This window comes from Heterocephalus glaber, unplaced genomic scaffold (assembly GCF_053883595.1).
Source record: "Heterocephalus glaber isolate CG9 unplaced genomic scaffold, H.glaber_assembly_v1.0 deba00001472, whole genome shotgun sequence".
In the NCBI taxonomy this organism is placed as follows: domain Eukaryota; kingdom Metazoa; phylum Chordata; class Mammalia; order Rodentia; family Bathyergidae; genus Heterocephalus; species Heterocephalus glaber.
The window spans coordinates 31,365,182-31,393,101 of record NW_028258315.1 but is presented as its reverse complement, the minus strand read 5'-3'; the positions used below and the strand labels follow the sequence as shown (position 1 = coordinate 31,393,101).

General features: G+C 40.9%; 1 protein-coding gene, 1 non-coding gene and 2 pseudogenes across 5 annotated transcripts in view; 2 read left to right on the top strand and 2 right to left on the bottom strand.

Moving 5' to 3' along the window:
* Mtr (5-methyltetrahydrofolate-homocysteine methyltransferase) overlaps positions 1–18,983 on the bottom strand; it is a 113,214-nt gene extending 94,231 nt beyond the window's left edge. For 2 of the 4 annotated variants that reach the window (XM_013075807.3, XM_021266365.2), the window contains exons 1-6: positions 18,725–18,934; positions 11,493–11,707; positions 9,344–9,433; positions 8,080–8,149; positions 5,694–5,786; positions 3,703–3,809 (exon numbers count right to left, since the gene is read on the bottom strand). In XM_013075807.3, coding sequence (XP_012931261.1) covers positions 3,703–3,809; positions 5,694–5,786; positions 8,080–8,149; positions 9,344–9,433; positions 11,493–11,707; positions 18,725–18,758 — 609 coding nt within the window. In that variant the 5' untranslated portion in view covers positions 18,759–18,934. Of the gene's footprint in view, positions 1–3,702; positions 3,810–5,693; positions 5,787–8,079; positions 8,150–9,343; positions 9,434–11,492; positions 11,708–18,345 lie in introns of all 4 variants that reach the window. The other 2 variants (XM_004854601.4, XM_004854602.4) reach the window with 2 other exon arrangements.
* A 2,485-nt stretch (positions 18,984–21,468) lies between these two features.
* LOC147826304 (small nucleolar RNA SNORA33) lies at positions 21,469–21,604 on the top strand. The gene has a single exon (XR_015439651.1). It is a non-coding gene; the product is annotated as a small nucleolar RNA SNORA33 (small nucleolar RNA).
* A 296-nt stretch (positions 21,605–21,900) lies between these two features.
* Positions 21,901–22,453, top strand: LOC101716798 (eukaryotic translation initiation factor 4E-binding protein 2 pseudogene; annotated as a pseudogene).
* A 2,331-nt stretch (positions 22,454–24,784) lies between these two features.
* Positions 24,785–26,043, bottom strand: LOC101721277 (mortality factor 4-like protein 1 pseudogene; annotated as a pseudogene).
* Positions 26,044–27,920: the final 1,877 nt, after the last annotated feature.

Genomic DNA, 27,920 nt, shown 5'->3' with positions numbered 1-27,920 from the left:
GAAAAAAAGAAACTTCTTAATTCCTAGAGAATGTGCCTAAAGTCAGTCTGTCTGATCCAAACCCACCCTTTTCCAAAGCCCTTACAGATAAGATGCGTGTACACACACCTCTCTGTGGAGAAGTGTTTTCCCTATAAAACACAACCACAGTGCCCCTTTGTCAAGTGTGATACTGTAGATTAAAAAAAAAAAAAAGTGACTGGTTTCACCTATGAACCAATAATTCCTTTGAGGAAGAGCTGGAGTTTTTTCCTTCTTCAATCTAAAATAAATATGAATGTCTCTGCTTTCTCATTCTTTCACATATGTATAGTTGGTAAATGAACCTGATGTGTATCACCGGGGTTAAAAAAAACTGTGAGCTTGGATTGGGTTGTAAAGCGATGAATCTCATGTTACTCTGGGTTGGTTAATCCATGTTGTAAGTTCCAGGGTATGGATCTTCTCTTTCTTTTTATATTTCCTGATTCGAGAATATTCATGTTTTCACAATTAATTTTCTAAAGTCAGAATGCAACCTGTAATTAATGTGTACCTTCTCTCTGATGATGTGTTTTTTTCATAGAAAGGTATTGAATCAATATTGAAATTTCCTTTTTAGAACTAGAAAAATTGAACCTAAAAATCTTATGAAAAACAAACCCATAGCTAGAAAAGCCCTGGGGGGAAAGGTGGGGTTAATAAAAAGGAATAAAGCATAGCAGTTACTCAGGCATATTCTAATATTATGGTAAACAGTACATCAGCAGACAAATTGCTAGAAGAGACACAAATGAATTCCACAATTTAGGATTAAGGGTAACATTCCACATCATTCCCATCACTAGGAAATAACAGTTTGTTTAGTAGAGAGTATTAGAAAAACCAGGTAATACTAGACAAAAAAATCCACCCTATTTCTCACTCTAAAACAAATTATACAAGTATCATGAGGGAAACCTCATCTTCATAATCAAGAGATGTGTATGGGACACATCTTAAAACTTAAAAATTCAATGAAATATATCTTTATTTTGGCTGGGATTGAACTCGGGGTCCCATGCAACAAAATCATATCCTTAATACCTTGTCTCCCATCATTTTGTCACCCATTTCCAATGTGAACAATACCACGTTATTTTCAAATGTATATTTGAACCTCACTTCAGATATTTCCTTGTTTAACTGCTTTTATTTTCAAAATTATACCTGAATTGCTTTGAATCTCACTTCAGATATTTCCTTAACTGCTTTTATTTTGAAAATTATACTTGAATTTTTTCAAATTATGATTTACCTAAGATTGTAAAACTTCTTTTTCTTTTGCAGTGTTGGAAATTAAACCTAGGGCCTTATGCATGCCAGGCAAGTGCTCCTCCACTGAACTACATTCCAGCCCTTTCAAAACTGTGTTTTTTTGTTTTGTTTTGTTTTGTTTTTGGTACCAGGGATGGAACTCGGGTCCTTGCGCTTGCGAGGCTGGCGGCGGAACCACTGAGCTAAGTCCCCGGCCCCAAAACTGTGTTTATTTTGAGACAGTTTCACTAAGGCAGGACTCACACTTAAAATCTCCTGCTTCAGCCTCCCAAGTATCTTGAGATTAGAGGCGTGTGCCACAATGCCCAACTCCACAAGACAATTTCTGAAAAGATGTATAAAAAGAGAACCCAATAAAAGTGATGCTGAGAGTAAGGCAGGAGGGCTGTGAAGGCAGCTTAGTGGTAGAGTGCAAGGCCCTGAGTTCAACCCCTCACACAGCGCAAAAAAAAAGTGAGGTAGAGCAGTAGCTTTCCTTTGGATCTTGAGTGTTTCCCAAAGGTCTGTGTGTTACAGGTGCAGACCCCCGGGTGGCAGCACTGGGAGGTAGTGGAACTTGTACGGTAGGAAGCTGGGTGTAGAGATAGGTCTTTAGGTCACATGAGCGCATGCCCTCCAAGGGAATCTGCAGATTCCCCTGTGAATCCTGGCCATAAGGTAAGCAGTTAGCTCTGCCACGCACTCCCCACTACTGCCATTTGGCACACCCACCAGAGGACTAAGCCAATGAGTCCTGGACTGGAACCTCCGAAACTGTGGACCAAAATTAGCCTTTTTATAATTATCTGTTATTTTGTTACAGTGATGGAAAGTTGATTAACATGGTAGCCATGCCACTTCTGTCTGGGAGTGGCTTTTTGCATGCAAGTGTTTTACCAAATAATTTTTTTTAAAGGCTCAAAATCTTTGAATCTGTGGTTTTATTTCCACAACAATTAAAAAAATAGTTTGGGACAGTGGGGAGGCTCTGGGAGACTGAGGCAGGAGGATTGCATATTCAAGCCTGGCCTAAGCAACTTAATGAGACCCTGTCTCAGCATTTAAAAAAAAAAAAAAAGGAGGCTGGGGTTGTAGCTCAGTGAAAAGACACTGGAATAAATTCTCAGCACCATGCACACAAAAAAATCCAAGAGAAAAAAGCCAACATGAATCACAGACAAGGAAATATAAATGGCTGCACAACTATAAAGATGCTCAATTTCATTTACAGTAGAAAAACACAAAATTACAGTGAGATGTAGGTTTTCCACTTGTCAAGACTACAAAAGGTCAAAAAAATAATACATGGGTGCCAGGGATTTAGCTCAGTGGTTCCACCGCCAGCCTCGCAAGCGCAAGGACTCGAGTTCCATCCCCAGTACCAAAAAAATAATAATAATAATACATGGTATCAGAGAATGTACAATAAAATTAGCACTACTGTCAACTGCTTTCTAATGGGGATATAAATTGAGTATAATCTCATCATAGGATAATTTGACACTAAGGATAAAAATTTTAATTTTTTTCTTCTGGTACTGGGGATCAAACTCGGGACCTTGGGGTTGCGAAGCAGGTGCGGCACCACTGAGCTAAATCCCCTGTCTTTTTAGCTTTTAAAAATGTTTTTCTCATGCAAATATTTTTATGTATCACTACTATGTGTGCATATGTGTATATGTAGTGAATATATGCTAGGGTTGTAAACTCGAAAGAGGATACATAAATATATGGAATGAGAAATAAATATCCTTCTTTGTTCTAGTCTTGTGTGTCCCGCTTTCTTTCCAGAAACAGCTACTATTACCAATTTGGGGGTCTTGGGAAAATTCTAATTATTTACTTTTCTGAGAAAAACTACAGATATAAGCATGCCTGTGTGTGCGCACAAGTGCTCTTTCCATATTTACAAAGGTATGTAAGCACACAGAGTGGAAATTATATATCCCTATTTATATGTTTGCATAGTATGTGTATAGGATAAATTTCTACAAGTGAAATTGCTAAGTCACAGTATGTGCATTTAACATTTTTATCCTTGGGGCTGGGGATGTAGCTCAGTGGCACCGCACCTGCCTCACAAGCACAAGGTCCTGAGTTCAATACCCAGTACCAAAAAATAAAAAAGCTAAAAAGACAGCTCTTTTGAAATTTTACTTATATGATTGGACTGAATTAAAAATATTCAAGACGGCCGGGGATTTAGCTCAGTGGTTCCGCCACCTGCCTCGAAAGCAGAAGGTGCCGAGTTCAATCCCCAGTACCAAAAAAAAAAGAAAAGAAAAAGAAAAAATATTCAAGACTAAAATGGTGCAAATACAAGAAATATATCCAACTTTAGTAATGGCTTCTATCATCTTCTCTCTACATTACAGGACTCTTCACAGCCCCCATCCCAGCCTTCTCCCTTTTTCTCCCCTTACTCACCTTGGCATTGGCAGTATCAAAAATAGTTTCAATGAGTAAGATATCAACCCCTCCATCCAGAAGTCCTTTGGCCTGCTCCTGGTATGCTTCAACGAGCTCATCAAATGCTACGAAAAATAAATCACACCTAGCACATCCATACCCTCTAGATATGCTGGGTTCAGGTGTGGCACCCATGAACCATTGCTAATTAAATGAATAAACATGGCAGTAATGGAAGGTAAATATGTTGAACAGTTGTTCCTAAACACCTGCCACAGGACCTCCCCTTCCCGTGTATGAGCTAGGAATGAGCAAGAAGGTATGTAAACTTCTTGAACCATGTGCTTTACTCTCAACATCTTTAAAAAATATCATCCTTTCCATAGATCATTTTAATAAGCCAATTAAGACGTGAGTATAAGAAACATGATTTGCCTTTCTGTAGGTTTTTTTTTTTTCTTTTTTTTTCTTTTTGGTACCAGGGATTGAACTCAGGACCTTGCACTTGCGAGCCAGGCGCCAGAACCACTGAGCTAAATCCCTGGGCCCAAGAAACATGATTTGAATACATTACAGCCTGCCTCAAAGTCTCAATCTTTCTGGTTAAAGGCCATACAGACTTCACTCCTGCCCTTGTACCAATTCTGATAGAAAGGAGACTTCTCAACCAAGAGTGTTTCATCATTCCTAAGATAAGTTTTTGTTAAAAATATCTTATGTAGGGCTGGGGATTTAGCTCAGTGGTTCCGGTGCCTGCCTTGCAAGAGCAAGGTCCCGAGTTCGATCTCCAGTACCAAAAAAAAAAAAAAAAAAAAATCTTATGTTGCTGGGTATGGTGGTGCATATCCATAGTCCCAGCACTACGGAGGCTGAGGCAGGAGGATTGCCATGAGTGCAAGGCCATCCTGGACTACATAGTGAGCTCAAGGCCAGCCTGAACTACATAGAGAGATGCCACCTCAAAAAAAAAAAAAAAAAAAAAAAAAAAATCTTGTGCTATTTCCACCTGAGAATTCATCCCTTTCCCCATTTTATCTCCCAATGAAAAAAAAAAGAAAAAGTGCTCAGGTATTCAATAGAAAAACTAAACAGTAAGCTTATGCTTACTGTGTAAGTATACCTGACTTTATATGATACAAGAACAAGGAGGTTAGCTCCCCGCACTGTCACGTTTATACCAAAGAGAGCAATGACCACACAGAAGCCTGGTAAGAACCACTCTTAATGAAAAAATGTGATATCACAGTCTATAAAGCTCTGTACCAAAAACCTACAAACCGTTCTTACCTGAAATTGTCATCTACACAAAATTCATTACCATTCATGGTATCATAGCTATTCAGCTCTGAAATTTTAATTCTTTTTAATATAGTCTTGATGCTTAGAAATTAACCTAGATTCCTAGATTTTGTCAAATCTCAATAAAGCACATTTACATATGATAGTTTGTAACACTAGTATGTTTAAGTAATTTGGACTGCTTTCTGATAAATTACATGGGGAGGGCCAGGGAATTAGCTCAGTGGTTTCACCGCCTGCTGTGCAAGCGCAAGGACCCGAGTTCGATCCCTGGTACCAAAAAAAAAAAAAATTACATGGGGATATAGCAGGCTACTTTATAATAGACCAAGAGTTGGTAACCAAATTTGCTCATCTTCTCACTTTAAAACTTTATTTCGATTGCTTTTATTTCCAGCACTGATAAAGAAGCACTAGGGGCCAGGGATTTAGCTCAGTGGTTCTGCCACCTGCCTTGCAAGCGCAAGGACCCAGGTTCAACCCCCAGTACCAAAAAAAAAAAAAAAAAAAAAAAAACACTAACACATCATTATGTACATCTATCTATAAGCTTCTTATTTAGATGTCTACTGTATTCCAGGCACTGCTATAAACCCTCAAATAAAGTTACAATATCCCTGAGGTAAATCCTGTAATCGGTTCTATTTTAGAGATTTACAGATTACTCAAGCACCGCAGCAAGACCCAAATTATATGTGATAAATACTCACTGATATTCCTATAATCTGGTCTTTCCACAGATGGGGACACAGATAGTGTCTTATTAGTTGGACCCAGAGCTCCTGCCACAAACCTCTTGATTCCTTCGGGAAAAGAAAAACAAGTGTGAAATCTCTAAATACCTCAATCTCTTTGCTGTGAATCAACAGACCATCAGACCTTTCCCAGAACACAGCATTATAATCCTTTGTTATGGTTTATAACTAGTCCCTCCAAAGCCTCGTGTACTCATAAGATTATAGGGTGTAGGGCCGGGAATTTAGCTCAGTGGTTTCACTAGGCGCAAGCCTGAGTTTGATCCCCAGTACCAAAAAAAAAAAAAGATTATAGGGTGTGATATTCATCAGTGGGAAGAGTCCACTAATGAGTTTATGGCTAAATTCGATATTAGGAGGTGAAGCCTGGTATGAAGAGGTGAATCACTGGAGGCGTGACCAGGAAAGGTGTATCCCTCTACCTCCTCCCTTGATTCCTCTCAGCTTCTGCTGCCAACATCCCACAAGCTGTACCTCCTCTCCCATACTGCACTGCCTTGGGGCCAGTGGAATACGGACTGAAACCGCTATAAACTTTCCTCCTTACAACTGTGTCGAGTATTGTGTCTCAGCAACAAGAAAATAACAAAGACATATATCCTTTGTCTACAACGCTGAAATTCAAAAAGCTCTAAGCGCCCCAATATTTTTCTGAATTTATTGAATGATAAAACTTGACTTCGAATGGGCCAGGGATTTAGCTCAGTGGTTCCGCCGCCTGCTTCACAAGTGCAAGGACCCGAGTTCGATCCCCGGTACCAAAAAAAAAATTTTTAAATAAAACAAAAAAAAACAAAAAAAAACTTGACTTCTACTGAACTAATAAAAGGCTATTTATAGTCTTTTTGCCACTTAGTGGGATGATTCACAGATTCTGCTAATATATTTTTAGTTATAGGGGAGTCCTCCCACATGCCCCGAGGAAATCATGTATATGTAAATATATCACTAATCTAATTCCAAAAAAACTCAATTCTCAAGACATCTGACCTCAAAGTGTTTCTGTAAATAATCCTTTCCTATTGCTATAGTTTCGTTTGGACAAATTCTCTTTTAATACTCTGAAAATCTTGAAGGCCCTGAACATAAAAATGTGCCTCACAGGAGCATTCAACCTGATACACTCTCTAGCACTGCACAGCATGCCTTTTGCAAAATTAACAACTATTAAGTCTGATATTCAAGTATGAAGCAGATGGAATGTTACTACTTTAATAACCTTCCCTCTGGGCCAGAATCGAGGTGCTTATAAAATGGCTGCTATTTGTGTTCATTTGCATATCATCACTGAAGCCAGGAATGTACTATGCATGACTTTTGGTTATTTTAGTCATTCAATAACCTGGGATATGGCTTATAATTGACTAAAGGTCATTAACTAGTTGATAACCCTATGAGCAAGTTATAAACCCAAATATTCTTTATCTTCCCTGAAATTGAGTGATAATATAGGTACAAGAAAAACATCCTTATCTCTCACTGCTTACATTGGTTCAATATCCTCTGCCCTGCCTTTCTACTGGAGAAATAGTCTATGCATTTCCATGGATTTAAACATTATCACTCAAGAACAGAATTCTTATAAATTGCTTTGGTCTTCATTAGTATGCTGCAACTAGCTTCTTAACAATTTTGTTTTACATCTTTCCTACTGGCAATAACTTCACATTTCCAAATTTTAAGGAGTTCCATATATTTCTTCTACTCCTTTCCCTCACTCAAAGCCTCCTACAAGCTAGTGCCCAAGTGTTCTGATGGCAACCAGTCAGGAGGTTAACTATGTCAAGAGTCACTTTCCAAGTTCCACCAAGACTGAATCTAATGCCACAATCTTCCATATGCTGCACAGCTGTCAAGGTCATCAGTACTGTAAAGAAAAAAATGCTCCAAAGGCAATCTCTCTGCCTAAATAAGACAATCACGGAGAGGAGGGCAGCTTTAGAAGAATGAGATCAAATATCCTAATGATAGCCAAAATAATAAATCAGCCAGCTGTTAATAACCTGATGATGTGCTTCCAAAAGGAGAGAAATCATTTCAGCTCTAAACACACAGGAAAATCATGGGCATAGCTAAAAAGTCAGGCTATCAACACCAGCAGAGTAAAAGAATAAAGCCAGAGTCCAAGGTCCACAGGGATAGCATCACTTCAGAGTGATACTGAATGTTTCATTATTTTAAAAAAGCAGAGAAATTACCTACAAATAAGTTAAAATACTGTATGTATAGTTGCTCACAGGCTAAAGGTCACATAAGTAAAAATTCCAATAAGAACAGTACATAATAGCTGAGAATATCAGAGAAACCACAGATACAAGAAAGGAAGGCAAACATCTGTTACCTGTCTGAAGCGTTATCTCCTCAGCAGCTTTTCTTGCCACATCTGCAGAGCACTTGTTCATCCGGTAGGCCTAACACATCAACCACTAGCATTAGTTTGTCCTGCTTTTCTATGGAATAAGGAATCTATAACCATCTAATACCCAATTATATTCAGTAAGGAAATGTTAAATGAACTAATCTGAGGCTGAGTGAAATCACAGCCAAATTCTACCAGTTGCCCCATCCTTGAAAGCATCCTTGAAAGCAGAAAATGGCAAGAGTCTTTGGTAATTGTTTTTATTTATGATCTTCTCTTAAACTCTGAGCCAGCTGCTAAAAAGGACAACCTCTGGACATTCTAGCATGTCACAGAATAAGCTTTATATATTAAATAATATATAAATTAAGAAACAGTATGTTAATGGGGAAAACATAGGCTGTAAAAGCAGAAGACCTGCATTCTAAAAGTAGCTTTGTCACTGCCTGACCAGGCAGCTCCCACAACTTCCCCTGGCCTTGACTTCCTCCATTGTACAATGGCTGGTATGTCATTCTAAACTTTTTATAGATTATTAATCTCATTAGAATTTGATAAAGATGGGCCAGGGATTTAGCTCAGTGGTATCACCACCTGCCTCGCAAGCAAAAGGTCCCGAGTTTAATCCCTGGCACCAAAAAAAAAAAAAAATTGATAAAGAACCATGAATCTTACTAGGAAATAAAATGTGTACATGCACAAAGTGTGGCCTACAAGTTAAGGATGCTAGTGGCCTTTCAGAAATCCTCCACATACCAGATCAGTGGTCCTAGATTTGTAATTTTCACAATCCCCTTCTCTATGGTCCTACGTGCCATGGCTCCCCACATTAAGATAATTAAGTAACTGGCATGTCCTAAATAAGATCTGGCAAACTACTGTTCATTGGTCAAACCTAGTTCCTGCACATTTTTGTAAATAAAGTTTTACTGGAACATAGTCATGACCATTTATTTACATACTGTCTACATGTGCACACAACCAATGATTATGCCTTTATCAAAAGCCATTGTACAATAAGTACCATTTTATTTGATTAGTACTTGCCCACAAAAAAAAACTAGTTGTAAAATGAATGGCCTACTGTACTTAAAACCAGAAGAAATTCAAACCAATATCCCCATCTTACCACAAACAACAGCTAAGTAGGCATCAGCTTGACTGCAGCTTCAGGCGACTTTCCTAGTATCAACGATCAATGCAGCAAATGCTTATATGCATCTTAGATAAAACATGGAATTCTTACCAAGTGTTCAAGGCCATAGTCAGCTTGGGCAATACTGGTGCTGCTAAAAGTATTTGTTTCAACGATATCTGCCCCAGCCAGCAAGTAGTCCTGCAACAAGAGACAATAATATCAACAAAAAAAAATAAATAATATCAATTCTTCTGAGTTTAGAGTTCCTGTCCTCCAACAATAAGCATGTCCTTTCATCACCACCACCAACATTTGGACCACTCACCAAGAGTAAAACTGCATTAGAGCCGGGATGCAGGAAAGTGTAAGGATTTCACAGAAAGGCAAGTGGTTCAACAAACAAGCTTAAATTCAAGTCAAGTCCCTTAAACTCTGAATCTCAGTATCCTCATCTGAAAGTGTTAACAGTCCTCTTCTGAAAACAATGTGGCTCTTTGTTAAGTATCAGGTATATCTTGGGCACTCAAACAGCATTTCTGTTCCTTTACCTTTCTTCCTTGCTACAGTACAACCTGATACTGCACTATCTCTGAGATCTCAAATTCTAACCAGTTTTTTTCAGTCCATATCTCCTAGTCCCTCTCATCCAGATCTGCACCCTTATCAGAAAGAACCCTGAGAACTTTAGTGCCCTACTGTTCTCCTGCTGGAAACCCATCTTCCTGCTTTCACTTTTAGGACATCATCTCAACTTCTACCTGACTAGTACCCTATAATTTCTCAAGCCCCTTCATTTTCTAATAGTGAGTAAACGCAACCATTCCTAATGACTTTTCTTTGCAAAATAGCTAGAAAATGAAAATTAATAATAATTTTATATTATACACCTATAACACTAAGTCACAACCTAAATACTATCAGTAAATTCCATGTCTATTTTCTTACACGCTGTATGACAGCTAAAAACCTTGTGTATATTTACTTATACTGACATGTTAAGATCTTCCAGAGTAATGAGTAAAAAACCAAAATATGTATAGCATGATACCATTAAGACTAAAACATATAATCCACAAACAGTACTGAATTTTCTATATAAATACATACATACATGCACGTATAAACATATAACAAAAGGATCCAGAAAGACACCAACTAATAGTGGTTATCTCTGGGGGAAAAAATAGCAATTTGTTGTAGTAGTAAATGGAAATTTATTCTTATCTATGGAGTTTGTTTTATAAGAATGAATTTTAAAAAGTTTTTGAAAGAGCATGAAAACCACTTTAATGCCTACAAATAAGGAGATTAGATAGGTAAATAATACAGAGAACAGACACTGAAGTTATAAAACTATGTTTGTGAACATTTAATGCTCATGAAAAAAGTAAAAAATGCAAATTATGCAACAATATAAACCCAATTTAATTTAGTTTTCTATCCTTAGATTTTTTAAAAGTATAAACTAGAATATGTGAATGGTAGTTATGTCTTGGGATTTTATAATAGGCAAGAGCCCACTTTCTACTCCACAGACAGCCATCTTCTCACTGTGTCCTCACATGGTAGAAGGAAGGGGTGAACAAGTTCTTTAGGACTCTTTTACAAGGGTACCTCCCAACACCACCAAACCAAGTATTAGGATTTATCATATGAATCTGAGGGACACACAAATATTCAGACCACAGCAGTGCCCTTAAAAAAAGACACAAGACCTTGCTTCCTCTTTCTGCTTTCCATCACGTGAGGACTGGAGATAATGACTGAAAGATGATAAACTGGAAGACTGTCTAGAGCAGACAAGGTTTACTACCATCTCAGTCATTGACTGCTCACTCCCAAGAACTGCAAGAAATAGATGTTGTTTAAGCCACCTAGTCTATGGTAATGTTATAGCAGCCCAAACCAACTAAGACAACACCTTTTGGTATTTCTTCATAAGGGCTATTATTGTAACTTAAATAAGACAGTAAATGTGAAATCCCTAAATTTGTCCTGGGTTTTTTGAGTTTTGCTGTAGTTTAATGCCTCAAAGGCAGGAAAAATTACCTTGCTCATCTGCTTATCCCAAATGCCCAACATAATGCATGACTTTTATTTGGTGTCCAACACCTGCTTTCTGAATAAATCATTTCTTTCTTCTGTAATAAATTACTTATCTCTTCTATGTGCAAATAAATACATACATACCACAGTGGTCTAACATTAGTACAAACAGCAGTTTGAATGAATGTATAAAAACCTGGGAATAACTTACCTGATGAATCTGGTAAATGATATCAGGTTGAGTTATACTTAAAATGTCATTGTTTCCTTTCAGTGGCCTGGCATGATCTTTAAATTCTTGACCTTGAAAGCTTTCTTCACTCAGCTTGTATCGCTGGATCATGGTTCCCATCCCTCCATCTAGCACCATAATCCTCTTCTGCAGAATGGCTTCAATCTCATCCTGAAGTGTCTTCTTCATATCGCCTTTAAATAAAAATTGTATTTTAGAGCCAGGCACATGCTGGTAATCTCAGCACTCAAGATACTGAAGAGGGAGGATCACTGCAAGTTTGAGGCCAGCCTGGGCTACACAATGAGACCTTGTCTCAAAAAAAAATAAGAAAAAGGGCCAGAGATTTAGCTCAGTGGTGCCACCGCCTGCCTTGCAAGCACAAAGTCCTAAGTTGGATCCCCGTTATCAAAAAAAAAAAGGAATTAAAGGTGAAAAAGATGCATGGAGGGGGAATTTAGAGTGATTTATAATAATTCACAATAGGGAGTAAGAAGAACTCAAAAAAGATGCTCATATTATTACATATTACTCTATAACATTAGAAAAATGCTGCCTCACTGGAGATTTAGCTCAGTGGTTCCACTGCTTGCCTCGCAAGCGCAAGGTCCCAAGTTCGATCCCCAGCACCAAAAAAAAAAATGCTGCCTCAGAGCATCATTAAGTCATAACAATAAACACAATAACATTTTGTGCACAGCACAAAACCAGCAGTGAAGCACCCACCAACATAAAAGCAAGCTTAGACAGTCCTATTTCAAAGAGGAGGAAAACAGGCTGCAGTGAGCCAAGCAACACAAGCCTAGGCGAGGCTGCCAGAGAAGGTCCTCAGGATCTTTCCTTATTAATTCTGTGAGATGCTTCCTTAATAGGAAGATTTAGCATGGATAACTGAAAACCATCAATGATTCCAAACGGACAATTAAAGTGCACACTTTTACTATCATCTCCCCCAACCACTGGCACAATTACTAACAGCCTGCAAACAGGTTTTACTCATTTACCTCTGCTTCTTCTATGAAATAACCAGCAAACACCCTCAAATTTCCCAACTCTCTCCTTGTTCCTTGATTTCCAATTTCTGGCCCTGAGAAGGCTCCACTTCGCACTCACCCCTTCTAATCTTACTTTCTGATTTCTAAAAACTGGGAAATTACAAACTATGCTGATCAGAGTCACTTCATAATGTTGAGTCTTTTTGGTTCATCCTTCCCTGACTTCCTGCTCTACTTCCGACATCTACCATCCCAGCCTCTGCTTTCTTTTAGCACCAAGTCCTTCCTATTCTCTTCACTTTACACATGATTTAGCCTAATCTGGTACAAAGATCTTCAGTTGGAAGCTCCTCAAATTCACCCCCTCTCCACTTCAAAATCATCTGGCAGCTTGCTCCATTTCCTTCTCTCTGCACATGATCACCACCACTCTGATATCTCCCATTGCTCTCCCATCTAGCCCTTCCAACCTCTAGGAGTTGTACCTCAGTACCCACAGATTACTTACTTTCTGGACGTGGCTTTCTCTTCCACCAGTCTCCTAAAATTACCTTCTAAAGTCACCAATCATCTACTAATTACCAAAACTTCCTGGCCCCAGTCTTGCACCCAGATTTCAAACTGTGCATCTGATAATGCCACCTAGCATACTCACTTGCTTTTCAATCTAATATTCAATACCAAATTTGCTATACTGCCTGTCTGATCTCCCCATTTTGTGAACAGCAATGTCCTTCCTAGAAGCCTAACCTTAAAATCTCAGTATTATCTTCCTCTTTGTTCTCTCTGATAACCAAATCTACTCAAATCCTAAACCCTATAGATTTGGCCTCCAAAATGCCATTCACCCTGACCCAATATTCCATCCCACTGCCAACCCTTTTTCAAGACCTTACTACGTATGTCAGGCAGCACAAATCCTCTCTGAGCTTCAGTTTGTACACATACTGTACATGTGAAATTGCTTTATAAATTATCAAGTATCCTACAAAGGTAAGAGATTTCTACCATACCTGGTCACTCTGTTATAATTCATCACATGCATCGTTATTAGATTAATTTTCCAAGAGTTTTGTTTGTCTTGGCAGTACCAGGGATGGACCCCAGGGCCTTCACAATGAGCTACATTCTCAGCCATTCATGTATGTACATATGTGTATATCAAATTTACAATCCCCCTGCCTCAGCCTTCCAAAGTGCTGAGATTACAGCCATGTACCACCACAAGCAACACCAAGAGAACAATGTTAAACCACTTGCTTCCCCTGCTCCATACAGACCTTCAACTATTCTCTGCTGCCTACCAAAGTTAAAATAAATTATTCAAACAAACCACAATGACACCAACCTGTCTTGTCAACTTTTCTATGTTCCCTGAGAAGGGAACAAAGCTCAAATCAAATGGAGCTGGTTCTAAGCTATTCCTTGGAGGAAAACACTGTGTAGACCAATTTATCTTTACCACTAGCAACACCAAGGACAGTACCTGACACCTAAATGTTCATAAATATTTCCTTAACTGAAACGACAAAAATATGAGATCAAACAAGAAAGAAGAGGCAAAGGTCAATTAAAACCCAAACCACTAATTTAAGAATATTTATTAGCTAGCATTGGGTCCACACTTCCAACCCTGCCTTGTATTACACTCCAGTCTCTCAGGCACATAAGATAGCAACAGGAGCTAAGTGGTGCCCACAGAATTATTCTCAGTGACTCACTGCAAGCACACTTCAAGGGAGGCTGCTCTGGTGACCTGTAAGGAAAACCCCAAGTTCTGGTTTCTATCCCAAAGTATATTATGTATATTTCTTTTTCTATTCCTTCTCAAAGCCAGCTCACTGGCTGTGTTTACTGAGCTTACAAGTGTGAGAAAATATTTCCTGACAAATGAATAAAGTTAAGATCCAGCAACCAAGCCCAGCGTGGTGACACACACCTGTAATCCCAGCACTCAGAGGCTGATGCAGGACCAAAAGTTCAAGCCTGGCCTGGGCAACTTAGAAAGACCCTGTCTCAAAATAAAAACTATAAAATGGGCTACGGATATAGTTCAATGAAAAGGCTTTATGTTCAGTTCACAGTAGAGCAGAAAAAAAAATCCAGTAGTATTTCAAGTACCAAAGGAAATCACTTCTTAGGAAATATGGACAAGAAGGAAGGGCTGAAGGAGATGTCTAATAGAAAGACTAGCAATAATCAGGCAATGAATGGTCCAGTCATTTTTTTTTTTTTTTTTTTTTGGTATCAGGGATAGAACTTGAGTCCTTGCGCTTGCAAGGCAGGTGGCAAAACCACTGAGCTAAACCCCCAGCCCCAGTCCAGTCATTTCTATCTATAGTCAAAGCAAATTCAGATGTAGCAACAATTTGGACACTCCACAAAGTGAGTCCTATCAGCTAATAAACACTGATAGTTTTACAGGATTAGCTAAACGTGGCAGGGTGAGAAAAGCTAAGAAATCTGGGTTTTAGTCTCAGCTCCCCTAAGTAGCTATGGGGTCTTGGATAAGATTTCTCTGCTTTTAGCAAAACAGAGAAACATCAAGCCAGGCAAGGTGGTACACGCCTATAATCCCAGGACTTGAGAGGCTGAGAGACCTTTGAGTTCAAGGCCAGCCTGAACTACATAGAGAGCCCTGAACTACAGGCCTTAAAATAAATAAATAAAATATTCTTGACTAGTAAACCCAAGAGGTCACACACTAGTTCCATTTGAGTGGATCTAGCCAATCTCCTTTTGTTGCACTAGCATTTTATTTTTTAGCTAATAAAATTGTATTCCGAAGAACAAACATAGGATTAACAGGTTACAGCACCAATCACATGTTGAAGTACATGAGTCAGCACCGCCTTTAAGAACTACCCTAAAGAACGACAAGATGAAGGCAAAACCCAGTAAGCTCCCAATATGTGAGTGTAAGTAATAAATTGCAGTGGCAGGTACATATTTCCTTAACCTCATCCATGCAGGTTTGATTTACCTGGAATTTCCCTTTCCACCATGCCAAATGGGGCAAGGAAAATTCTTTTCTGCACATAAGCATATGATCTCAATGCTTTCTCAGCAGTTTCCTGCCTTCATTATAGTAAAGACTATACTATCTTCTGCTCTCCAAGTCCCTTACATGATACTTTTTATTTTTGGACTTCTAATTTTAGTTTGCACTTACTTACTGTACTTTGTAGTCATCTCTTGCTAGTGTATTATTCCATTTTTGAAAAATATTATTTCTACCTGATTTTAATAAGCCCTAGAAGGATTAGGCTGATATTAATTCACTTGATCATATATTCATTCTTTCAACAATTTTTCATCACAAATGTACTAAGCAAGGATAAGATCAAGAAATGGAAGCTATAGCTGAAATGTTCTCAAAGAAAGTATTTTCTAGCCTACTAGCCATGTTCCCCAGGGGGCATAACCAAGGTTTGAGGTCACAGACCTTAAGGCCCAACCTTGAGATTCAGAATTCCGTTTTTCATTAAATAAACTCCATCAAGATTCCACAGCCAGACCCAGTGTGGGGGCACACACTTTTGGTCCTAGCACTTAGGAAGCTGAGGCAGGACAAAGAGAGACTCTGTAACAAAAAAGAAATAAAAAGATTCCACAGCCCGGCATAGTAGTGCATACCTATAATCCCAGCACTCAGGAGGCTGAGGCAGGAGGATTATCTCAAGTTCCAGGCCATCTAGGGCTACATAGTGAGTTCAAGGCCCACCTGAACTATAGTTCAAGGTACAGGTCTAAATAATCTCAGGGCCGGGGATTTAGCTCAGTGGTTCTGCCACCTGCCTCACAAGCACAAGGACCCAAGTTCGATCCCCGGTACCAAAAAAAAAAAAGCTATCATCCCAGCATTCTGGAAGGGTGAAGCAGGAGGATCCCAAGTTTGAGCCCAACCTGGGCGACTTAGCAACTTATGACACCATGTCTCAAAAAAAAAAACAGAAAATAGGCTGGCAATACAGCTCAATAAGAAGTCCCTGGATTCAATTCCCAATATCCTGGTCTTGGGATTCTGGAGTCTCCTACAGGTGGTTTCCACGTTCTTTCTGTCCTGAACATACAACTGGTCAAGACAAGTGTAAAAAGTAGTGAAGTTTTACATTAAAGGTAAGGGGGAAAAAAAGGTATGAAAAGAAAACATGCTCTGGGCCAGGGATTTAGCTCAGTGGCAGTGGTTTCACCACCTGCTGTGCAAGCACAAAGGACCCAAGTTCAATTTCTGGTACCAAAAAAAAAAAAAAATGCTCTGCAGAGTAAGTTCGGGCCAACTAAAACTAGGAAAAGAAGTATACTCTACTGTGAAAGAGCTGGGGATTTAGCTCAGCAGCACATCACCTGTCTGGCAAGCACAAGGTCCTGAGTTCAATCCCAGGCACACACACACACACAAAAAAAAAAACCCCATCGCGCCAGGGATTTAGCTCAGTGGTTTCACTGCCAGCTGCGCCAGCACAAGGACCCGAGTTTGATCCCCGGTACAAAAAAAAAAAAAAACCCATCGCTTTTCAGCCTTTTGGCTAAGACCAAGTGTAGTACTGTGAAAGAGCACAGTAGCCCCAGCTCAAAGGTAGCTGTCATCTGTATCTCCCACTCCTCAGGTTGAAGAGAGGTCCAGGCCATCCTATCAAAAGAAACCTGCTCCAGTTCTAGTAAGAACTGAGATGGCGCTCTCTAATTGGTTTCACCTGCAGGACTTTGGCAACTATCTGCGTGTGTCTTGAACCTTTGTAATTAACAGGCTACCCCACTTTACCAGGCATTTTGCCCCTCCTTTCCCGCCTCAATACTGCCAAAAAAAAAAAGACTGAACCTAATGGGGCTGGGGTATAGCTCAGTGGTAGAGCATGTGCCTAGCAGCACAAAATGAAATTAAAAGAAACTCAACATTACGGGACACACACCCACAAAACTGGACAACGATAACTAACAATTTTTAGGAAGTTAAAAACTGTAAGTAGGGCCAGGGATTTAGCTCAATGGTACCATGCCTGCCTCACAAGCACAAGGTCCGGAGTTCGATCCCTGGTATCAAACAAAACAAGACAAAACCTGAAAGCAGCAAGAATACATCTAAGGTCTTTTCTAGGCCCACAGGTCTGACTCAGAGCTCTTAAGGGGCCCTAAACTTGGTTAAACTTCACTTAGTGCTCAAGGGCAAATACCACTGGGGTGAGGAGATGGGCTAAGTCCAAACACTGAGCAACTTTCCTTTCATCTTCTGTAAGATGATCATTTAATATTCTAAATCTTCAAAAGCACTGTGCCTACATTCAGATAAAACAGAAATCACTTTTCCTTTTTAAAAGTAAATAGAAAGGTGGAAGCCTTGAAGCCATGAGTATTCAAATACCTATGATATACCTATGAGAGAAGCATGTCTCCTGTTAACAAGCAAGTGCTATGTTTCTCAGCCACAGTCCCACTACTTTCAAAAACAAGTCTATGAGGACCCTAGAATCGATAGGGTCACCAGATAAATTTCCTTCTGGGTTATGAATTTAGTATTCACACTCCACGTGAAGCCAAGCATCCTGTCACTGGATAGCTACGGCGGCCCTTACTACTGATTCTACATCTCCCGCCACACGCCTCACACATTTTAATGAGGTATTTGCCCACAAATTATAAGAGACCCGGAGCTCATTGTAAAGCTGAAATGATACTCCGTTATTCTAAACCAGCTTTTTCTCATTGTTGATCCCTGAGCCAAATGAGATGACGACTTCCCATCCAGACGTGCCGAGTATATGGAGGTGGGGCCTGCTGATCTATTTTAACACAGAGACTGAGCAAACTGGAGTTTGTAGAAGCGGAAAATACGTAACTGTTCCATCCTCGTTTTCAACAGTCCTCTGGGTATCGGTCTCAGCCCGAGCTTTTTTTTGGCAGTAGACGTTCATTTACTGAACAAGAACGTTACATCACGCAAAACTTCTGGCGGGCCCTGTTGGAATACGTCGCTCCGAACCTAAAAATGTAATTGCTTTGAGGTCGAGTGCGTATTTCCGGCGTAAGGGAGCGGAGTCCCGGTCGGGTTCTCCGGGCTGAGGAGGACAACAAAGCAAGAAACGCGGCCTCGGGGATCCTGGCCGATTTCTTAAAGAAGTTGCAGGCGGCGGAGAAACCCCAGAAGGACACTTGGGGCTGGGAGTCCACACGCGCACGCCACACTACCGAATGGCGGCGACCGGGTCGCAGCCTTACCGGACTGCGGCAGATCGTACAGCGCGGGGGACATGACTTCAATTCTCCTTCCAGCCCACGGGACGCAGCGGGGAGGACGCGCTCTCCACAGTTTACTGCCGCAGGCGGCGCCCGCCAAGGAGCCGGCCAGGATCTGGTGGCGTGCCCTTCGTAAGAGGACTTCCGACGGGCACGTGCTACTTCCAGGCACACCTCGGGTCCTCGGCGCAAACGGCGCCGCCTGGCACGCATGGAGTACGTAGCTGGAGCTGCCCTCGCGCCGTTACCTCTGCACGAGATCCAGCCCCACGCGAGAGCCCGCCTTCTCTTGGCTGTGATTGGTCTGTAGGAGCAGCACGCCACTGTACTGGCTGTCAGTATTAGCCAACCGGTGGAGGCTTAGTTCCGAAGCCGTCTGGGAAACGTAGTCCTGGATACCAGGTCTCCACAGAGACCAGGAGCATCTCTGCCTTGGTCCTGAAGCGCGGCTTAGGGGCTCCTCCAAGTTCAAGTCAGGGTGCTCCACTGCGCTGTCCTGCACCAGCTCTGAAGTGTTAGAAGCCTGGAACTTGGAGTCAAAAGACCAGCACTGATTTTCTTTTGCTGGCCCTGGGCAACATAACCTCCTATTCTCCAAATACTACTGTAAGTAGGAAATGTGATGCTGAGAGTAATTACTATATTATAGGATCATAAGCCTCATTGAGCTCATCAACCCCAAGCCCAGTTTAGAGTGTAAGTTCCAAACAACCTCTTGGTTATTTGAGGCTTCTTTCTCAGCAGATTCATCTTCATACAAAGATGAATAAAGAATAATTGATAATTTGAAATAGGAAGAAAAGGTCCAAAGGGGTAAGGGTGATGGGAGGGGAAGGGGAAAGGAAAGAAGGGAAAGGAAAAATTATGAGAAAAGAAAAAATTGGAAACGAAGTCTTTGTAAATAGGGAAGGATGGAGGGGGTGAAGGGTGCACAGGTAATGGGGAAAAAATAAGAACCAAGATACATCATGTACAGGTACAAGCACCCAATGATAAATGTAAACATATTGTATACCTAAAATGTACCAATAAAAGAATTTAAGGGGGAAAAAAAAGAGAAATGGCGCACTGTATCAAACACTGCCAGTGTTACATCTAAGATGAGGCCTGAAAATTAATCATCAAAATAGAGATCATTCTTAGCCTTTACAAAGAAAGTTTTGGGGCAGTGGTAGGTTAAAACTTTGTGGGATATGTGTTCCCATTATCTAATTTTTGTAAAGGTTGTATTGTAATAGTCTCAGTGTTGCACATAAATTAATTATTGTCATGGATGATATTTAAGAATAAATCTTAATCTTCTCTTTTGGTTTTGAAAGACAGTCTGATGGGTGTGAACCTAAATATCCAGCTCTTACACTATATCAGTAAGAAATTGACGTGCCAACTTTATACGTTATTCTGTGGACTTAGTTGTGTGTGGCAAATCATTAGGTCACTCTTTATGTCCTGCTAGTCAGGCTCTTCAGAATGTAAACTGAAGTCCAAATCTGGAGCACAGTATTGCTACACCTGGGGTCTGTAGGGGTGACCTTTGGCTTTCTGGAGAAGATTGGGGACTTTCCCCCAAGGTGAGCCCTGTTACCTCCCTCCTTCAAATTCTTTGAAAATTTCAAGATTTAGACCCACCTTTGGCATAACATATGATTACCCACATAGGTTGTATTAAACGAGCTGATTTTTGCTTTGTTTTCTGAGACAGGGTCTCACTATGTAGTTCAGGCTGGCCTTGAAGTTATACATAGCCCAGGCTGGCCTCGAACTTGTGGCAATCCTTCTGCTTCAGCCTCCCAAGTGCTGGGATTACAGACATGAGCCACCGTGCATGGCAGTGAGCTGAATTTTGACTGTGGGATGTGGCTCTAACACCAGGTACAAGGTAATTTCAGAGAACGCAAAGAGAATGCAAAAGAGCCAGCTGTGGTGGTGCACGCCTTTAATCCCAGAATTCCGGAGGCAGAGGCAGGAGGATTGCTGTGTGCTAACATGGGCTACATAGTGAGTTCAAGGCCAGACTGAACTACATAGTAAGACCTCAAAAAAAAAAAGTTACCATTTTCTTTGTGATATCTGACACCTGGAGATATCAACTGACTCAATTTGTGCCATCTGCTCTACAAATTCCAAAAGCAACACTCCCCCCCCTCCCCTTTTAAGATTTGTATAGTATCTTGCTAGGTCCCAAAATTGCCCAGGCTGGAATCAAACTTGGAATTCTCCTGCCTGGTACTCCCAAGTACTTGGGATGACAAGTGTGTCCCAGCATATTTTTAGTTATCAAAAACAGTCTATATTTTACCTGGCTAATTATGTCAGCACCTGAATATAGACAATAAAAGCAAAAATGGGGCCAGAGATCTAGCTCAGTGGCACCACACCTGCCTCGAAAGCACAAGGTTCTAAGTTCGATCCCCGATACAAAAAAAAAAAAACAGAAGTAGATTTTAGCTAGTTACATGATAATATTAATTAGGAATTGAGCTCTTAAAATGTATATGTAATCTCTTATTTAATCTTTACCCTATTACTCAACCAGGGGTTAGCACCCAATGCAGTAAGTTAGGGGATAAGGAACCAAAAATGTATTTCCAAATTCTGAAAAGATCAATATTCAAAAGATAGGTGGAAGGGCCGGGGATTTAGCTCAGTGGTTCCACCACCTGCCTTGCAAGCACAAGGTCCCATGTTCAATCCCTGGTACCAAAAACAAACAAAAAGATAGCTGGAAACTGGATATTGAATTTGCTTATCTGTATGTGTTTCTACAGAAATTTAGAAAAAGCTGTCAATAGTGATGCCACTACCATGTTACAAGCCTTTAAGACATCAAATTCATTAAGGTCCCTGAAAATGACTACAAATTTTAATGATGGAAAGTGTTTTTTTTTAATTTAAAGAAAAAATTTATTCTTCCGGTTGCCGTTGTCGCCGCTGCTGCTGCTGCTGCTACTGGGGCTGGTGGAGAAGGTCTGAGAATCGGCGGTGGCGGCGGCCGAGAGGGCGGCGGCAGGAGCGAGAGAAGGCGAGCGAGGAGCGAGCGGAGCGCGCGCCCTTCCGCCCTCCTGAGGTGCCGGAGCCGCCTGGGCCCCGCAATCGCCGCCGCCCGGCCGTCCACCGGCCGGACAAGGCCGAGAGCCTGCACTGGAGCCACGTCCTAGTCCGCCAGCAGCGGCCACCAGCCCAGCCGGAGCCGCGCCATCCCCACCCGCACCGTGCCCATGAGCGACGCCGCGCAACTACCTCATGACTATTGCACCACACCTGGGGGAATGCCGTTCTCCAACACGCCGGGAGGAACTCGAATCATTTATGATAGAAAGTTTCTGTTGGATCGTCGCAATTCTCCGATGGCTCAGACCCCACCCTGCCATCTGCCCAATATCCCAGGAGTTACTAGCCCTGGCACCTTAATTGAAGACTCCAAAGTAGAAGTAAACAATTTGAACAACTTGAACAATCATGACAGGAAGCATGCAGTTGCAGGGGATGATTCCCAGTTTGAGATGGACATCTGACCTCCTGCAAGAATGGGAGAAAAGCAGCAATGCAGATACTCGTGTGGACCTGATATGGCCGACAGGACCGACAGTGGGAAGGCAGAGGCAGAACTAGCAATCCCCAGTGCCATCCCCACCTCCCCTCTTCCTCGGGTGCCAAATGCTAGGAAGATGAGCTGTATCTGGCTGTTTTTTCTGTTTCCTGTCCTCTGCCCAGCTGGACAGATTAGCTTGAAGGCCCTAGGGGTGTTTCTATAGAGCTAAGCTGTCTGTTGAGGAAAACAGTTAAACTGGCTTCTCTGGTCCTGTCTCTATTGAGAATCTCCCTGTACCCCCTCAAATTTATCTCAAATCTAAATCACTACCAGCAGCTGCCTGCCTGGAATATCTGGGGAAGGGATACAGAGGTTTGGCAGGTTCATCATTCATATTCTTGTGTCTCCTTGTATACCACCCATGTTTCAGTGCTGGGTTCAGGATCTTTAAAAGCAGCAGGGGGAAATGATAAACATGAAGAAAGCTGCTTTCCCTTTCACCTTGAGGTGTTTGACCTTAGGGACAGAGCAGCATAATTTATGCAACTGTGGTAGCTTTGCTCTGTGACACTGTTTGGAAATCTGCATCAGCTCTTTCCCTTGGGAGGAATGTCTTCTGTCTTTGGTATTGTAGTTTCTCATCCCATTCCTTTACTTTGTACATTTGTGCAGATATTTTTAAACTGCAACGGGAGGGAGCCCTCAGTAACCAGCTGTTCTTTGTTTTTTTGCCTTCCTCTCTGTCTGCAGCTTGTTGCTGCAGAGACCTCTCCTTCTGGGAGCTACCCAGGCGATTTTTGTCTCTCCCCAGAATAGGTCCATATGAAGTAACAGAGGCACTTTGCCTTCCATTTGCTGGGTAAGGCCTGGTCCTAGGTTCTGCCAGATAATACCTAAAAGGCTGTCGAGCAACTTGAGTACCCAGTCCCAGTCAATTTTAAAATCCACTGAACATTGTGATATTTGTTGTCTTGGCTTACAGTTTCTTATATTTTGAATTTAAAGTTAACTTTTAGAAATGTTCTGAGAAAAGAACTTTTTTTTTTTTTCCATGTTTGGGTCTGCTTTGTTTGGCTACTGGGATAGATAAGCATGGATTTAAAAATTGTGTTCCTCCCAGCTTTCTTGCCATGCCCATTGTACTCTGAAACCTCCCCTTCCTTTCTTCCCTCCCCCTCCCTTCTTTGCCTTCCCTTTCCTCTGCCAGGCCATTTTTCAAACCTACACCAAAGATACCTCAAGTGTTGGTATCTGATATGTCACTTATCTGAAGAGTGACATTTTATTTTTAAGATGACTGCAGACCTATCTTTAGATATGTTTTCGATACAGTTTTGAACAGCAACTTTTTAACTTAACATCTTCCAGTGTTGGGAAGGTAAGAAATTTCCATGGCCAAGTCTGCCTTTTGATGTCATTGTCCTTTGTGTCCCTCCCCAATTTCTCAGCTCTTTCCTTCCCCAAAAGTTTTGGGTGTGTGTTTTTAGAGTTTGTAGTGGGTAGTTTGTAAAGCTGGACCATTCTGCCTTGCTGTGGGTTGTTCAGGAAAGCCTCATTCTTATCCTTTTGTTCTTCCATTCCCCCTTCTCCCCACCCCACTTTCCTGGTACTGCTGACTGGCACAGTGGCTCCAGGAGCAGCTCCCCTGTAGGAAGACAGACACCATCCCCTGGGGGAAGACAAGTGGAGTAGCCACTGGTGTCCTGGGAATTTCTGGTTGGATTCTTAAGAGATTCTAGGGTGAGACTAACAGGCCCATTGGCTAAGAAATAAGAAAGCAAGCTGGTTTTCTTTGGAATTATGAGAAGACCCTATTTGCAAAGATATTGTAGAAAGAGGGGTGTTTGCAGAAATTTGTTTGGTCTTTTGCTACAAAATGTGAATAGTTCAGAGTGAAAACTTCTTATGATGGTTCATGTCTCTCAAGAATAAGCTGGATCTCCAGTGTTTCAGGGGTGCTTTGAGTCTCACAATCAGTAATCAGAAAATATTTTAATGTATCCCTCTTCTTATTTTAATTAAACTTCAAATTTTGCTTTAAAAGAAAAAAATTATTGAATCTGAAAAACAATTCCTAAAAGACTGACTTTTCCAGAAAACTGTAGCTACACAATGCATTGCATCTTATCATGTTAAAATGTGCATTAGCCACAATTACAAAAACCATGAAACAATTCACCATTCTTCAACAATTTGAGCAAAGAGAAAATGCCTAAGGAACAACATGACTTGCAAAGGATGGGCTCTTTAAGCACCGTTTTAAAAAAAAGAGCACAAATGGATGAGTGTGTTCAGTTATATACAGTGAATTGGGCCTTTGGCACTAGGAATCAGAGCATTTTGTCATACAGCATTAACACGTATTATAAAAGTGTGTGGTTTCAAAGGAATAGAACCACCAGCATTCAAAAGCAGCTTTGTCAACTAGGCAATAAAACACTCTCACCATGTCTCTTTGTTGTCCATCATTGAATACACTGGTAGCAACTTTGAAATGAAAAAAGAAAAAAGGAGCTGCAACCTCTTTTATTTTCTGTTTAAAATCAAAACAAACATCAACTCTGTTATACACTAACATCTTCAAAGTACATCATTTGTACAAAAGAAGGACGAGGAACAAAAACGTGTTGACAAAGATCCAAACACAGGTGAGAGTGGCCTCACACCGCTTTCCGATGGTACTCAGGAGGGGCCACTTCATAATCACTGGCACTAAACAAGGTTGCCGAATTCTTCGCCAGATACTTGAGGAAATCATGAAGATAATTCAGTAATAAAACAAGGCTCTTCTCATCCAGAGGTGTGTAGGCCGACATCGCTCCAATTCGTACAAATAATCTCAGTAGATGTGGTGCTCCATACACCTGGGACATGGGTGCATCAGGGTCATCGGCAAGGATCTCGGCGTACTGTGGTCTCTCAAATTTGTAGAGGAGCTGAGTGCCCAGCATCACATTGAAGTATTCTTTTATCCCTGCTGCACCCTCATTAACAGCATACTCCTTATTATCCGTATTTCCTCGAGATTTCTTATAATTTGCATAGTCCTCTAGAATGGAATCCACATTCCTCTTGGCAGGAAGGTAAAAGAGCTGTTTCTGTCTGGTAATTAAGTCCCAATCATCAACAAGCCACGGTTTTAGCTCTTCAGGGATCTTTAACTTCAACTCTGTTCATAAATGTTTCTTCATTTTCAACAGTAGGATCTCCCCGGGCCCTCTTCTTCCAAGAAGGCTGAGGTGTCTCACTGGTACCGCCACCATCTCCATTACCAGGGGTTCTTTGTTTGTTCTTTTTTGTTTTCACTTCAACATTTTTCTGTTGAAGACCAGATGTCTTCTTTCCAGGAGCAGCCCCTCTCATCTTTCCCTCTGCATATTGCTCCTGATTGACTTCCTGAAGTTCTCGCTGTTTCTGTTGATTGGTGTCCACATATTTGGAACCCATTCGTTCCAATTTTTACTCCAACCACTGTGATGTATAAAGTATTTTGCTTGTTTGTCCTTTATGGCAACCTTTACACACTTTGCTTCATAAAGAAGAGGCCCATGAAAGCACAGTACTCTTTCACCCTCCTGGAACTTGGGCTCCGGATCTTGCTTGGGCGCCATTTATAAGTGATTCGCCGCCTCCTTCTCCCACCACCCCGGACTACCGCCCCCTACTCTCTACATCACCCGAGCTCGCGTCAGACGCGCAGTCAGACACAGCCGCGCTACATCCTAGGCGGGATTTGCCAGCGCCCGCAGACCTCACAGCACCGCAACTACGCAACCGCCGACAGCCAACCGCCCGCCGCGCACGCGCCTGCGTCGCCCGGGGCACGCCGGGGGCGGTGGGGCGGCGGAGCGGGAGGGGAGGGGGGGGTTCTGTTGCCCATCCCCCCCAGCTCCTCTGGAAAGCGTTTTTATAAGACATTAAAATTTTACTATAACTAGTACTAAAAGCTAGCAAAACTTTCAAATATTAATAAGAACTTGAATGTAATGTTTTAAAGGACTATAAGAAAGAATCTCAGACCAAGGATGTAATGCAAGAAATGAATGAAAAAAATTTTTGATTTACTTTCCAAAAAAAGGAGGGGGACATTTGTGCAAGGATTTTTAAAAACTTATTCAGAAAATCCAAATAAGTGTGGAGGGTTTTACTTTCTTTTTGCTCTGGTTTGGTCTTGTGGATTTTTTTTTTTTAAAGTTTGGCTTGGTTTTGCCTAAGAATACAAATTTTTTTCTTCTTTTTTTTTTTTTGGTACCAGGAATGCAGCTCAGGAGCACAGCACCTGCCTGGCAAATGTGAGGCCCTGAGTTCGATTCATGGCCCCAAATATTTTTATTAAATAACAATATTAACCAGCTTAAAATGTTGAATTAGAGCTAAACTTGATAATTACTAATACATCTTTTTTTTTTTTTGGTACCGGGGATTGAACTTGGGATCTTGCACTTTCGAGGCAGGTGCCGGAACCACTGAACTAAATCCCTGGCCCACTAATACATCTTTTTTAAAATGAGATATAGGAGAGGAAAGTAATCTGTTAAACATTTTTAAAATTCTTTGAATCTTGGAAATTTACATAATAAACAGAAATAAGAAATAATTTTAAATTGAAAGGAATTAGTTGAGAACAAATTGTTTTCTCATAACTAAAAATGGAAATTAGTTAATGTCCATGTTAAAACACTGAGTAGTCTAAACTAAGTTGATATTTTTCCTTTGATTTGGCTTTCAAAGGTAAATTAGAAAATAGAGGTGATTTTTAGGAATTAAGTGAATTAGGCAGTATTAGTTTCTGACCCTGTCTAGAAAGTAAGATCCAATTAAGATAATTAAATTGAAACCTAGAATTTCCGTTGTATTTGGGATACAATTCAAAGTCATGAAAAATGTTCTTGGCTTACCAAGGGGGGTTTGTTTTTTGAGATGAGGTCTCATTATGTAGATCAGGCTGGCCTTGAACCCACTGTGTAGCCCAGGTGACCTGGGACTGGAGCCAACCCTCCTACCTCAGCCTCCCTGAGTGCTAGGATTACAGGTGTGTGCACCATTCCTGGCTGTTTTACTGATAGCTAATTGTTGAAATCCTATGACTTGTTTGAGTTTTGACTTATTTATTTAACAAATATTGGCTCCATGAAATAAATGGTAATCATACATAAATGTCTATAAGATTATTCTAAAGAATAATCAGGGCAGAATCTCACTATGGCAGAACTCACCCAAACCTAATCACTGTTATCATTCTTGTTTTACTGATAAGAAAGCCAAAAGAAAAAGAAGTTAGACATTTGCCTCAGGCCATGATAACACATGGTAAAACCTGAGCTAAAACCTGGAAAATTGCTTTCGGCATTCATGACTTAATTGCTCAGCTACTACTTCCATGGAGAAACTCAGGAAAGATCCTCTCCCCCAGAAAAATGGGCGCATCAATTGCTTATTATTTTCAACTGATGCTCAGACTCACTGCCTGTATTTATAGTATGTGTTTACAAAATGTTGCTAATCCTTATATTTAAACAAATGCTTTTCATGAATATTCCTTAATCACATGTTGATCCTGATTGCCAGTTTGACTGGATTAAGAGGCTCCTGGAGAGGGGACTGGATAGTGAGGGCCCTAACCTCATCTATGGGTTAACACATTGA